The 15,492-nt window shown below is 36.5% G+C and overlaps 1 protein-coding gene across 4 annotated transcripts in view; it reads left to right on the top strand.

Moving 5' to 3' along the window:
• The window catches only part of rnf130 (ring finger protein 130), a 60,028-nt gene that overhangs the window by 28,317 nt on the left and 16,219 nt on the right, over positions 1 to 15,492 (top strand). For all 4 annotated transcript variants that reach the window (XM_088604531.1, XM_088604532.1, XM_088604530.1 and 1 more), the window contains exons 4-5: positions 1,396 to 1,646; positions 9,955 to 10,026. In XM_088604531.1, the coding sequence (XP_088460657.1) occupies positions 1,396 to 1,646; positions 9,955 to 10,026 (323 nt within the window). The remainder of the gene's footprint in view (positions 1 to 1,395; positions 1,647 to 9,954; positions 10,027 to 15,492) is intronic.

Here is a 15,492-nt window from a genome sequence, read left to right as displayed (position 1 = left end):
TTATCTCAAGTTTGGCAAAACCTCACTTTATTAAAATGAGCAGCTTGGACACTTTTACTACACTATTTTCCACATTCCAAGCAAAATGTTGGTCTTTGTACTTAAATGAACAAATAAGTTAATAACCAACAAGTAACAATCTGACAGTCCTTTTAATAAAGTGCAATATGCAAAATTCCACCTAATTTACCATATCTTTGTAGTCATTCATATACAATATGGTTTTCAGTAACAGACCAGATGCAATTTTTTACACTGCATATTTATGATGAATCTTTTTTTTAATGTTGACATGAAAAAAGCTTTGAGCTGCATCAGTCTCTCTGTCACTCACCACAGAAGTGTCAAGCTAACAAATACCTAAACATGGTGAACTTCCCAGAGGCCAGCAGGACTTAGCAGTCTGAATCCGATAGCATTCCTCTCATAGAATTTATCAGATAGTTTAATGTTCTTGTCATATAAATGTATATTTCCCTTGGAAAAGAGGGATTATGCACTGTATGCTTTTCTGGGGAAAACAGGAACTAGTTCTAGAAGAACTCCCTAAGCACATCAGGTATGACTCTTTCATTGTTAAAACAGCACTGTATCAAGCTTCTAAGAGTAGCGTAATGAACGTCAATCGAATTGAGTCATTTATTTCCACTATACAAATTTGGGTGTACAGCAGACTTACACAGGCATCAGCCTTCAGTGGTTAGAACATTCAGTAACCCCATATACGTGCAATATATATGATAAAGAATTATTTCTTATTCAATTGTGAAAGGAGTGAAGTCATTCATATACAGTACATTGCCTGTTGAAACCAGCTTATAAAAGTAAATAATAGGATGATAAGTCATGAGCAAGCCTAATTAGAAGGGTGGTGTTCTTTTTTTTCCATGCATAATGTCATTCTTGTGCTGCCTAAGGTCAATATAAAAAAAAAAAGTTTTTGCAAGTTGAGTTAACCTCCCACAATAGTGTCAGTCATCTTAAAAACTACAGCGTGATCAAAGTACTTGATGTAGGACCAATGCTTTTTTACTGAATTAACTGTGTTTTAATGTCTTACCAATTTGTACAGTCCTATGGAGCAAATCTATAAATATGGTTTTGAAACTAAGAGAGCAATTTAAATTTCTGATGTTTGTGATTTTCCATTTGTTTTTCATTTCCAATTATTTGCAGTTGTAATTATTGATAGATGTCGAATTTATCATAATACTGTACAAATGTCATCTTTGCATCAGTGTATAATCCATGTTTTCTGTAAAAAAGGAAAAAAGCTTTTCTACAGTAGACAAGAAGGCAACCTTTCCAAGCACTTATCTCTTTGAGGAAATAGATCTGAAGTCTGAAGTATTTAATCTGAACTAAGGTTCAAACCTTTACTTGGGTTTTTTGTAGGTACTGGGGACACAGTAGCTGTGATGATCACCGAGTCCTACGGCAAGGAGATTCTGGGCTTCGTAGAGAAGAACTTGACAGTGATGATGACCATAGTTGTAGGCACTCGAGGTCCACCCAAGAACATCAACCGTGGCTCCCTGGTCTTTGTTTCCATCTCCTTCATCGTGCTGATGATCATCTCCTCCGCCTGGCTTATTTTTTACTTCATCCAGAAGATTCGCTACACCAACGCTCGGGACAGAAGCCAGGTGCGTGTTTTCCCTGGGTCTTGAAACAGTGTTTAGAGGACCTGCCGAATGATTGTAGTCTCCTGTTATTTGTTGTGGTCATATAAGACCGTAAAGTGTTACCCATCATCTTCAATTTTAGCATTTATAATAATTTCTGCACAGTGGCATAATAATAATAATTAAAATAATAATAATTGCTTACACTTATATAGCGCTTTTCTGGACACTCCACTCAAAGCGCTTTACAGGTAATGGGGACTCCCCTCCACCACCACCACCAATGTGCAGGATCCACCTGGATGATGCGACGGCAGCCATAGTGCACCAGAACGCTCATCAGCTATCAGTGGGGAGGAGAGCAGAGTAATGAAGCCAATTCATAGATGGGGATTATTAGGAGGCCATGATTGGTAAGGGCCAATGGGAAATTTGGCCAGGACGCCAGGGTTACACCCCTACTCTTTTCGAGAAACGCCCTGGGATTTTTAATGACCGCAGAGAGTCAGGAACTCGGTTTTACGTCTCATCCGAAGGACGGCGCTTATTTACAGTATAGTGTCCCCATCATGGACCATGGGGTGAGCACCCCCTGCTGGCCCCACTAACACCTCTTCCAGCAGCAACCTTAGTTTTTCCCAGGAGGTCTCCCATCCAGGTACTGACCAGGCTCACACCTGCTTAGCTTCAGTGGGTTGCCAGTTGTGAGTTGCAGGGTGATATGGCTGCTGGCATAAGAAAAGTGAAAATAGGCTGCAAAAATGGGTAACTGATTATACACTAGGCAGGTAAACACAGAAATCTAATTATGGCTGTCTATGTTGAACATGCTTTTTACAGTGCTTTGTGATTAAAAAAATCAAATTTTAATATTCTAATATCATCATCAGCGTTATGATCTCAATTTATGGCTTTCAGCCCACTATCCTGGTGGCCTGTTAGATGAATACTATAGGTGGAATGTATTGTTGGCATGCTGATATTGTCATACAACCTCAAGAGACCAGGAGGGTGAGAACATACCACAGCAACCCTTAGTAAGAGAGTTGGCCTTCTGAAACCAACCCTGGGGATGACTCCTTCATAGTTCCCTGACCTTTCTTTTTTTTCTGAATTTATTTTTTAAACAAGGTTAAGAGAACCCTAATGAAAATTTGATGTGGTAAAAACACTCAGCTCATAAAACTTTCACAAGCATTCCTTTCCAGCAGCTGTCTCTAAATGCCAGGTGGTGGAAGATGAACACCACCACCATCTGAAGAGAGGGGGCTGTTTGTGCTGCTGTATTCTCAGAACAGTATTTCTCCGTGTGTGTATTTGTGCCTTTCATCCAAAGACTATAAATGTGGCATATGCTTTTGTGGAAGTTGTGTTTCAACTTCATCTCTTTGAACTATAGCACTATAAAGCTCAGTTTTAAATTGAAAGATATTTCTCTGCTGGCTTATTTCCCCCTGACAGTTCTCTTTTTGAAAAGTTTTTGACAAGCCAGATCTTTACAAGCCCAGTATGTGCTGTAGGCTTGACTAACATGAGCTCTTTTTCCTGACGTCTAAATCTAGCTAAGCGGTACAGCAATGTTCCACTGTGTTATATGCTTTTTACAGTGTGTTTGACAGTAGATGTAAATAAAATCTTCCTGCAGCTAACACAAACAAGTGTTTTAACTTTAATGTAGAAGGTTGGCTTTGCTCTCTGCATTTGAATTTGCAATATAAATAAAGATTAAATTGTTTGACATGAAGTTAGAAAAGTGAGGAGAGAATTCCGATCTGTTGAAGTAACTTTGACAACACCTAATACTTTACTTTAAAGAAGTTTAAGATTGTCTACTGTTTCCTGATTCAACATTATACTTTCAGTGTTTCATTACATCTTTCCTGAATGTTGTTTAAATCCCAGAGACTTCCTCAAAGCTATGCTACTGTTTTGTCTGGCCATCAACATATTCTGCTGAAGATACTAGCAGTGGCTTTAAGAAGAATGCTGTGAAATAAAAACTTGACAGGGTTATGTGCTGACAATCAAGACAAGGCTTTTCGGTTAAAATGTCTAAATCATGATCATACTTGTTTCAGAAGTTAAAGACCTCAATCATGTGGTTGTGGAAGAAGTCTTAATATTTTGTCATTAACCCACTTGATTTGAGGGATCATTGTCTTTTCATGTGGAACCTCGGTTTCCATAAATAAAGACATTTCTGCATTGGTTCAAGAAGTAGGGTGTCATTGTAACAAATGCTGAAACAAGCTTGTATAAAAACCTATATTTATACCCTACCTAGTGCCAGTGATTGTAAGGATTTGCAGCTTGTCCTCCTGAACTTTATAGAATTTCCATTATATTCTGTAACAATTGTGTACACAACAAGTGTTCCTGAGAATTGTGTTGTCCACTGGATTGATTTGACACAAAAAAATGGCTTAGAAGGCATTATATTTTCACTGTTTTACTTCAGAGGAAACAGTTTAAATATGGCTCATGTCTAAAGTTTTGGGGGCAACACCCATTTCATCTGCTTTTTGAGAAATGAGTTGAAGACAGTTGCTTCAGCTGTTGCTGGAGGCTGACTGTTGAAAAGATATGAAAATGTGCACATTGCTTTTATCTTCCTGTGCCTGCTGTACAGAGACACGTATATCTTCTCTTCTGGTGCTGCTAGTTCTAACAACTTTAAAAACAAAAAAACATACTTGAGAAAATGTGAACATTATATATATGATGAAAAATCAGCCCACTCGTCAGTAAATTAATCAATCTCATCTGACTGGAAAGTCAGTATTTTTGTGCACATCCAAAGACTATTCTGAAACTCAAAAGAACATTTTTTTATTGTTTATTGCAAAAATATTTAAAAAACAAAACTCCAAGTCTTATGTCCACATCCCTTTTTCAATAGTCCTCGGGTCCACTGAGATAATCTGAAAAAGAAACACTCTGCAGCTTCTTTCCCTTCCTTTACCCGTGTGATTGATCTGAGAATGACTTAATCATGTGGGAGGATGTTTTTAGAGAAACCAGGGGATTGGGAAATATATAAAGTGATTTCAAAGTGATTTTGCTTTGAAAAGGTTACTAAAAATTAGTCTGTTTTTGCTTCTCCTTGTCACTGGTGAATCAACTATTTTCATCTTTAGTTTGTGAAAGGATGCCTATGACTACAAATGTGTAAAGCAAGGGCATAACAAAGTGCCTGAAAGACAAGAATACACATCTTTCGGCGGCTACTATGGTCTGCTTTGTTCCTGTTGGGGAAACCAGAAGCTAAAAGGCGCTATATAAAAATAAATTGAATTTAATTTATTTTTATGAAGAGAAGGGCTACAGAGGGAACACATTTTAGGTGTATTACAGAGCAAACCCATGCACTTGTATTTCACTGTTGACTTTCCTTAATCTGCTAAATCAGATAAATTAAACCTCTTTAACCTTCTGTTTTTCTATGTTGACTCTAAATGCCAAACAGTGTTTTCTACAACATCCATATGTACAACAATTACCAAGACAAATGACTTTCCAATTAATAATACAAATCAGGCGCAACAGATTTCCAGTTCAAAGCAATTAAATCTATTCTGCAGGCGTCACCTGCCAGATGATTGACCTTGCTTCAGGCTCAGTGTCCTTCCTGTGGATGAGCAATCTCAATGTATGGCTCTTCCATCTGCTCATATTGTGGGCTGAAAGGGTTTCACGTTTGCATCAATAAAAAAATTATAATGTCTGAAAGACCAACATTCACTGGACCAGTTTAAGGTTAATTACTGAAATAGAGAACACAAAACAGTCCCCTTCTCCATACCCCTGATATTAGAATTAAAACAACTCCTCATTGATATTGAGTACAGTACATAGGGTCCTTAGGTCACCTAGATAAAGGTTTGTGACCGTTCTTAGCAGCCTTCAGAAATGTTCTGACTTTCATTTTTACCATTTTATGAAATGGCAGCAATATGAAAAAAGGGAAGTTTTTTTACACAACTATATCCATGCTTCCTGTTGTCTACAAGAAAGAACAGGCCTTTTTGAAAGAAATTCCTCTCTTGTGACATTTTGCAGAAAAGAAAGCATTCTTTTAAACATTTGTATTTTTGGAGTATTGCTTTTTCCTGTAACCTTCAATTTTCTGTTTTATGCCAGTATACATTCAGCAGTATGTAGGCACATCCTGTTACCCAATTAAAGGGTTTCTTTAATTGGACACAATCCTTCTATACTACATTTTTTAGGTGCTTAATAAGGAGCATGTCAGATTGTTTTAGTCACAGCTGTCAAATTAGCACCTGCCTAACCAAAAAAGATTTAGAAGAGTTTTAATATGCAAAAGTGTGTGACTCAGTTCTCAATTATATAAGCGTAATTGTGAGGTGGGCCCCAATGCATAGTGTTTTTTTCTTAAAGGTATATCTTAGATTGCCTGTGCTTTTGTTTTCTGGTTGCTTTCTTGTTGATTGTTCAGTTCTAGAAATTTGTATTCCTTCAAAATCCTTCTTCAATCAGATTTCCATTGTGATTTTACTTGTTTTTGCCCCATAAACATACATACTGTAAAGTTGCCATTTTGCAGTAAGAAGTAAACAGCAAAATATATGGCAATATTTGATTCCTGTAGAAAACAAATAGTACCCTTCTTTTTTTTCCTAGTTGCACATACATGCTGTCATGCAATTAAAGTGAGCTGTGTTGTGACATGTTGTCTCTGAGCAGGCTAATGAGATAGTCCAGTAGCACTCCTGTTCTTTGAAATCAGTTGTCAATCATAAATTGAACCTGTTGCTCGGTTTTATTCAACATACAACCAAAATAAAATTTAATGAAAAATGCTCAATTTCCACAGCATGCAACATCCTCTTAACAGTCTCTTTAAGATTAATTTTTTTGCCTTTTTCAAAAAGATTCTAAGTATTTGTGTACCACTTCACAGTGTGCTCTATACCGTCACTAAAATGCCATGTTTCTGCGGTTTAGAAAAAGTCTTTTGAATTTTAAAATCTGTATCTAATAAGATCATAATCTGATATTAGTCTTTTAAGGTAGAAATAGTATTTCTAAGTGGATCATAAATTAATTCACATCTTGAGCCTTGCTGATATCTAACTACCAGTATAGCAACTTCATTAAATATGTCGTATCCACACACAACTGAGGACAGGTGCCTGGAATTTAAGGGGAACTTTGCAGATGAACACAAGCCTATAACACATCCTTACGGGCAAACAAGAAATTCCTTTCTTTATTAAATTATTTATCATACAGTATAATCAAGATAATGGATTTCACATAGTTGCATTTACTTTTGGATTGAATACAGCCGTGCGTCTCTTACTAATGATTTATAGGATTATTTTGTTTGTTGGCTGGTGTCGTAAATGCACTTTCCCACTCATGTCTGTTTCATAAATTTTCATTTTCATGTGTTTTGACTGCATGGGTTACCTTTTTTTTTATTTCAGTGGATACATTATGTTAAATGGATAACTGCAGGCTGTGCATTCAGTGAAAGCTTGGCTTGGAATTGGTGTGTCACAATCTGGAACTTGACCATAAGCCTTTTGTCAGCCTCTCTGCAGCAATCTCTTGGATCAGAAACATCATAAGAAAACATAATAAAAAATCCGGTTTATGTTGAAAACCAGAAAAGGTCATAAGGCTCCATTGATTTGTCTTTGAAACAGTATGTTCCAACAAGAGAATGTGACCACTTTTTTGTTTCTTTCATCAGCTTCAGGTTGTGTTAACCATTTATAAAGATACAGTACTTGTTTCCAGAGCACCACAAAAAAACTACAAAATGAAGCTGCCTGTAAGCAAATATAAATGTCCTGTCGTATTTAGTACTTTTGATTATTCTTGTACTGATCAGCCATGTGTTGTGTCAAAATTTGTGGTTTTTATTTCATCTACTTGTAAAATTTTGTTGTCTTCAGGTGGCACAGAAGGTGTTTTCTATATAAAAATATCAGCATAATGGGACTATTAAGAAACGATATGTCCATGATCATTTCAGTTTGGCATTTTACTTTTACAGTACACCTGGAAAAAAAAAACGTTTTCTCCTAAAGTTAGCTAGGATTATGTTTAGTTGATTTTGTTTAAAATTGAATGTAACAGTGTTCTGGAAAATATTGTAGCAATTTCGCATTACATGTCTTTACCAAAATCTGCAAAATGTTCAGATGTTTCATGTGCAGTGCTTGACCACATTAAACAGAAAATTATATTTTTATCTGCTCTTTGCTCCTCTCAAATACAGTATGTATGCGGTTTCTCCCAGGTAGCATAGTTAATGAATCATTCTTCATTGTTATTTTCCTGTTACAGTAGTTTGTGAATTCTTATTGTCTCTGGGGTGAAGCTGAGCTGCTTTTGGTATCAACACATGACTTTGCAGCTAGACCATACAGCAGTTTGACAGAGTGATGAGAAAGGACACATTTTTATCTGAGGATACAGTAATGTTTACCAGCATGAAAGAAGCTATTCAAATCATTTAGCCAAAAATGCACTTCTTATTATACATAACTATATTGTGATTTTAAATTATTTTGAAACAGTACTAAAGCATACTGTAGGTGTTTACAGAGATTGGTAGAAGTAGCAAAGAGGCATGGCAGTGTTTTATAATTACACGGTTCTAGTCAATCTTCTGGTTCTCGATGTTTGTAAGCTTAGCAAACTGAAGTTGCCCTATGATAATGACGTGTAAGAGTCAACATTACGTATACCTAGTTCTGAAGGTCAAACCAACAGCTGTTGTCTACATGGTCCAAGGCCCTCTTACACAACTATCGTTCTCCTGTAGGATATGGGGAGGATATGTAAGGTAACATTTAGAAATTTGTTAGCCGTGCAGGTTCATGTAGCCTAATTAATTAGCTTGTCAAGTGTGCTAAAATTATATTATGATTGGCTGGAATATAGAGAATAGTCAGCAGCTTGTGTATGACTGACCGTGCACAGATGAGAAGCTGAAAAATATTACAGGGTTAGCATGAAAAGGTCATTGGAGACTGATGTACCTTGAAATGGACTGTCAAAGAGAACTGACGATGAAGGACCTTACAGAAAAATGTAACATGTCACCCAGTAGGATTGTCAGTAGCTTTACATCGATCTCTCCATTACAGAGAAATCTGCATTCATGTAGATGCACACAAGCTGCTCTCCTACAGCACTTGGACTTTCTTGAAAAGTGACAGAGCAGCATTTTGCAGAATCCTCTGTTTCACTTTTTGAGAAAGTGATTTCAATCCCCTTCCTGGTATTCATGGTACAAAAAAAAAGTGAAACTGTAATTATTTTCCAAATACCATGGTTCTGAATATGGTCATTTCATTGGTAAATAAGGCCTCAGAAACGACAGACATTTTCTGAATTCCTAACTGAACTGATATATCAGTTACAAGAAAAGAATTTAACCAGAGACGATGGGTTTTTTGTACACCATCCTTCTCTTTCAGAAAAAAAATGAAAGGAGACTGCTTTCAACTGTTAGAAGAAAATGGATCTCAGGGTTTTAATAGCTGAATAGCTGACTAGCACAATACTATATTTTAAATGATGCCATCCTTGTTGGACTGAGTTTTTTCCTGGCTTTATGCTTGTGTTCCTTCTCCTTCTTTGATACCAGTAAATTTACAGATTATTCAAAGATGTATTTTTATTATTGTTGGTTATAATAGGTTTTCCTCAGCTTGCTTTCTTTTTATCTCTCAATCAAGTTAAAAAAAGCAAAGCATAGCCTTTTTGGCATCCAGACAAAACCATATCAAGTCTGCAGTTTCTGCTAAATGTTTAACTGCCCGCAAAGAAATGTGTTTGTGGCTTTGTTCTGTTAAAAGATAATACAAATTTATAAATGCAGCCTTTAGAATGACATTTGGAGATATTATAAATTAAGCTATTTATTTCTGGACTGGTTTGTACATCTATGAAAAATGACTGTCAAGAGAAAAATTAATTGAAAGATCAAAAACAAAATCCTCTCAGTTTTTAATTTAATGGATTTTGGGTTATTGTATTCCTTGTTACGTGCATATATTTCTATAAACATTATATGGGTCAGAGATTATTTTTAATGCTTTTGCCTTCTCTGTTTACTGCACTGTTTAAATAGGGAGAAATTCTGCTGTGCGTTGCTCATCTATGTGCAGTAATGTTCCTTTGCAATTGAACTTGGGCAGCCTCAAGAAATCTATTTAATGAAAACTAAGGTTATGACTTCCATGCTCAGTGACCTAACAGCTAGTTTACTCTGAGTGAAAAATGTCACATTCCTGTGGAAGAAAGTCTGTGAGGTGTTCATATGCTTCATATTTCTGTCTTGCAGCGCCGGCTCGGTGATGCCGCCAAGAAAGCAATTGGTAAACTTACCACAAGGACTGTGAAGAAAGGTGACAAGGTAGGCCAGAGTTCTGCTCACCTTGGCTGTTTCTATCCAGATAGAAAATGCATTTATTTTCCATGGACTTTCAAAATCTTTAGCAATAAGTGTTTTTTTCTTTCTTGTGTGAAAGTCATTGGTGGAATCCTTGTCTCACATTATCATTTAAGTCTATTCATGTGGTTTGAATCCATGGACTTAGAACCTAGCGACACTATTTCAATCACTGGTGTTTAATAGAACACTGTATTTGTCTTTGATGCCCACACATCTCAAAGACTGTATACTCTAACTAGTGCATAGATGTTTTCCATTATAGAGCATAGAAATGACTGCACAGTTAAGAAATGATCTGATTTGTTGCCTAATTAAAATGTCCTGTATATGTAGAAACTTGGAATAGCCAGCAGTTTGTAGGCTTCCAAATTTGGAATCACCAGTTCTTACTTAAGCCCACCCAATAGAAGTAGAACTTGTTGAGTGTCTCCATTTGAGGTATCAAGAGCGTAGGTGGTATATGATATATTCTGAATTCAGCTGATAATGTCTGTCTACTTTACATAGTTCATCCTACAGTATATTCATAGGTTCAGCCCTGCATTTGAATAAACATAATCTTTTCTGTGTTTGAGCAGTTCTTTCTTTCCCCTATAAGCCACATCATATTTCTTTTGAAATCTGTTTCTAATAAAATAATGGATCCTTTTGGAAGGGGGATTCTTTGCTGTTTCTTGTAAAAGAGGTATACCTGAGAGTCTAATAAAATTGATTACTGAGCTTAGGCTCTTTTTCCAGCTGATATTGGGATCTCACACGAATAGTGTATCACCTTCATTTTAGTTTTGCTACTTTTATTGTGTATTGTGTGTATTCAGAACTCCCATTGCTTAGCGAATCTATGTTGCTCTGTCTGATTTGATCATTGTTCTTTGCTAGCTGAATATACAGTACTACCAAACTTTTGGAGATTCATGATAAACAGATACAGCAGAACATGCAACAAGACAATAAATGACTAAACATTCCACATAATTCATTCAGTTGAAAAAAATAGAAACCTGTAGCTCTGTTTTTGTTACACAGACTGCAGTGCTGCCCTCTGCTCAGTAACAGCAGAAAGCTTGTATAGCACATGCTGAGAGCCCTAACCACTGCTTATTGTTCACACCTTTGTCATTTGACATTTGTTTTGTTGTTGTTAGAAATGCAACTGACATGCATCCCTAGCTCAAAAGCCTGCCTAGTACTATAATTATTTTGATCCTAGTGCAGGCGTTGCACAAGGCCTGGTTGCTAATCCCCCACTACAATACCCCCCAGCTACAGATTCTTACAGGCTCTTTTAAAATGACGGACTTAATTACAGTGCACACTAATATTCAGAGTGTCATGAAGGAGAGATAAGTCAAGATACAGTAATTCTCCTGCTATGGAAGCTTATTTTAACACAAAGAAAAGAAACGTTGGTCCTTTTTTTAAATAGAAATTTATGTAGTAATTCCTCGGACCTAAGAAACTCAAGTCGTCTTTACTTTCTTAAAGTATGTATTAATTTTGCAACTCATTATTCATATTTTATATGACATTATTGATAAAGTAAAACATTCTAAGCTTGCAATTGGTTTGTTAGCGAAAAGCATTGAAATGTTACATTATTTTGCTCTCATGGCTCTGTACACTATGTACAGCAGTCATCCAATCTTGTGATCAGTTCCCTGCAGTTACTTAGATAAGAACAACTTCACACCCAAAACTATCTGCCAGGAAAACATAAAAACCTGCCTGTGATCCAACCCTCCATGTGACCATTTTTTCAAGCTACAAAAGAAGAAATAGTTCCTGCCTGAAGGCACATATGAAGACCATAAAATCCAAAGTTAAAGGTCATTGTCTTGGTATTCCAAGTACCGTTATTTAATTTCCAGGACATTTGAGGTGAAGGGGGTGTCTAATAATATTCTAATTTAACGGGTAATCTAAAGCACATTCTAAGGAATCAATGAAGATTGTGATGACCAGTGCTCAACAAAAACTGAGTTCTGTTATCAGTTGCTTTTCCTCATTATCTACAGTATATATAAAAAAGAGCAAAGATGAAGCCTCCAGGAAAAGATTAACCATTCACATATGATCCTACCAGATTCTACAACACTACATCAAAACAAACGATCAGACGGAGAGCATATCTTCTCCTGAAAAGATCAAGATGTCTGTTTTTACTTTCTTCTGTTAGAAAGCATGGGTTTTGAGTTTTGAACTCATGCCAGCAGATTCCTAGCTACACTAGTTCTTCACTGGGTTTTTATCCACTGGGTTATAGTCCGTGATGTGGTATATTTTGTTGTGCATCGCCAGATGACCACCATAATCTTTTATTTATTCATTTAAGTTAGAATACCTCTACTAAAATATTGTCAGACAGCTCACATGCTACTAGAAATAAAAACTCCATGTAAAATGACTCATGTAAGGCATATAGAATCACATTCCAAGCATTGATTGTTGAGAAGCGACCTCTATGAAATTCAAGATGCATGACCTTGGCTAAATGGGACTAAATTGTAATATCATTGAACATCCTCCCTCTCATAAAGATTCTCTGTTGTTTTTTGGAAAGACCCCGACACTCAGAATGATGATCATCACGATGTCTCGCCTTCAAGGAGCATGACTCTGGCCATAAACTGTCAGCAAACGTTTTGTAGCTCAGAGGGTGTTTGCACATTAAGTTATGAACCAAAAACCTATTATTTTTATTTACTTTTTAAATTTACTATAAGTGGCTGTCCTCCAGCATGTTTTATTGACAACCAGTCCTCTTCTTCTCACACTGAAAATGAAATTTGAAATGAGTGAAAAGTGTTATGTCATAGGACTGACAGCCAGAACAGCTAAAGACCAGACATACTGAGCCAATGATACAGTTTTTTTATCGAGGATCACCCCAGTACAACCTTTGAAGTGGCTGTCCAATTGTGCGTTGTCTCCTGGGATCTGTAGTCTGCTGCCTTACAGTGGATTAGTCTCCATTTCAGCTGCCAGACTCTTAAGGCTGCAGGCCACGTTCTGCACTCCCAGTGGAGGCTTTCTGTTTTTTAAGACAAAGACTTGGATTTTCAAAACAGCTGCTTTGAATCCTTTGCAGACACTGTGATTTTAAAAAAAGTGACATTCATTTTAGTGCCTGTTACACTATTATCAACACATTCAGATGGGCACAAAAAATTCTGCATATAATTCTGTATAAAAATAAGGTTATACTTGTTATACTTATGATTGTACAATACAGATCTGGGTCTGTATTTTTTGTTTTTGCCCAAATGTAACAAAAACGTTAGGCACCTGTTCAGTTGAGGCTGCACTGAATTTGTTTAATCTAGTAAAGAGTAGTGGTGTGGGGTTGTAATCAGCATTCTGTACATAATTGCAGTTATCCCATCATAAGAATATAGTCCCAATTGTTCTATGCTATGAAGAAATAGTCCTAAATGCTTTGCAAATGAAGTAGAAACAGAAAATAGAATAGAGAACAGTTACCATGGAGAAGAACCAAATGCAGATAAAGAAGTAATGATGTGGGAAAAAAGTCAGCCAGGCAGTAAAGCAGCCCAAACAGAGTCCAGGGAATTAATCATTGCTGACAAGGGAGAGGAGAGAGTCTCGCAGGCCAGGGATGTATGCTTGGACTTGGCCTGATGTTTAGGAGACATCTTTGTGTTAATCTGCTTTCTTAAATTCCTGCGCGTGTCCAGTGTGTACCAGTACTACAGAATACATTTGTAGTTTATGAAATAAACCAATTATAGACGCAGAAATGAACTACGTGTACATCATGGAACCAATAGCTTCCTTATTGGAAGAGAAAAGCACTAGGCATGGGCTGTCACCTGGCATAATCAATACCAGTTAGGAAGTGTGGCATGAAATCTAATTGCCAATCCATGTTGCTGGAGTGGTGTTATCTGAGAGAAAAGCTAAAAACATCTCTCTTGTTGCCTGGAACGTGCTTTCTTCCCCAACTTTCATCAAGTACATTGATCTCTTTCTGCCATAAGCAGGATTGTTGCTAATTTTGTCTCCCGTAGTGGTTTAAATGTCCTTGCCATAGTTCCTTGTTTCCTTCAGTCAGCAATTTTTTTGATATCACTGTCCCATAAATAAGATTGCATTGATTTGCATCTCCCTATCTTTCTGTGGCTCATCCTTCTTTTCTTTACCTTGTTGTGTTGAATAAAACACACTGAAAGAGAAAGCAGAGCAATAGACTATTGTCAAATGTGGTTGGACAGTTAAGAAGGACAAGCTACTCTATCATGAAGGCAATTTAAACTTCATAGCTGTAAAAGTCATACAAGCTTTAACCCGTTGAAGGCCTTGGCTAAGATTCTGTAGCAGAATTCAAGCTCTATTGTTTTTCACATTTTTTAGGATTCCTCATCTGAAACCACATTTGAAATCTATGAATCTATTTAAATGTTCTATAGTATTTTAATTGAATGGCAGCTATATGTATAATACAATTTTTGTTATAGTGCTACTGGGTATTTGTGTACATACAGTATGAAGTAAGGAACAAGTAAAGGTTTATTCCATGCTAAAAAGAGAAAAAAGGACTCACACCCGAAGAAGGCTCCACAGCCGAAACGTGTTTCCTTTCTTCTCATTTCAGCATGGAATAAACCTATTACTTGTTCCTTTGCAGCCTTCACGTGCTACCTACTTGAACTACATAAGAAATAGTTGCAAATGAGAGGAGGCTATTCAGTCCATCCAGCCTCTGTAGTTGCTAGTAGATAACTGACAAAAATGAAATGTCAACATGAACACTTAAATTCTTTTCACAAGTAGCTTCTTCTAGTTCAGTAGATCTGTATTTTGTCTTGCTACCTACGTGCATTATGTGTCCACATTAAATGTCATCTGCCAGCTGTTTGCCCAGTCTTGTATTTCATTAGAGCCCTTTAGAATTTACTTTGCAGCTTCAGAAGTGTTTGCTAATCCTCTTGTTTCGGTATCATCACGGAAATCCACTAGTTTGCTAGGTAAGCCAGAAGATAAATCGTTGATGTAAATTTGGAAGAAGAGTGATCCTAATACAGGACCCTGTGGTACTCCATTTATAACATCACCTTAATTTGAGCATTCTCTCCTTAAGAGATACATTTCTTATTTAATAATAAATATATCTATATAATTATAATATTTAATCTACATCATACTCATATGCTCTTTTTTGTAATTATTGTTTTTGTTTTTATCCACCCTAAATAAGGATAGCTGATTTTACGAGCATGCAGTCTGTATGAATTATTGGAATGAATATTAATTAGTTCTTGCTATTTCACAACACTGGGGTAGCACTGAGATTTAGCAAATTTAGAAGCCATGCACTGCTGTTTCACCCTTATTAGGGCTTATTAGTGTGGCATGGCAAACTTGGACTTTCACAGATATATGTATCTTTTTGATCTGATTACTATGATA

The sequence above is a fragment of the Lepisosteus platostomus genome, chromosome 13 (assembly GCF_059453375.1).
Source record: "Lepisosteus platostomus isolate fLepPlt1 chromosome 13, fLepPlt1.hap1, whole genome shotgun sequence".
Classification (NCBI taxonomy): Eukaryota; Metazoa; Chordata; class Actinopteri; order Semionotiformes; family Lepisosteidae; genus Lepisosteus; species Lepisosteus platostomus.
This window is presented reverse-complemented; position numbering and strand designations above follow the sequence as displayed.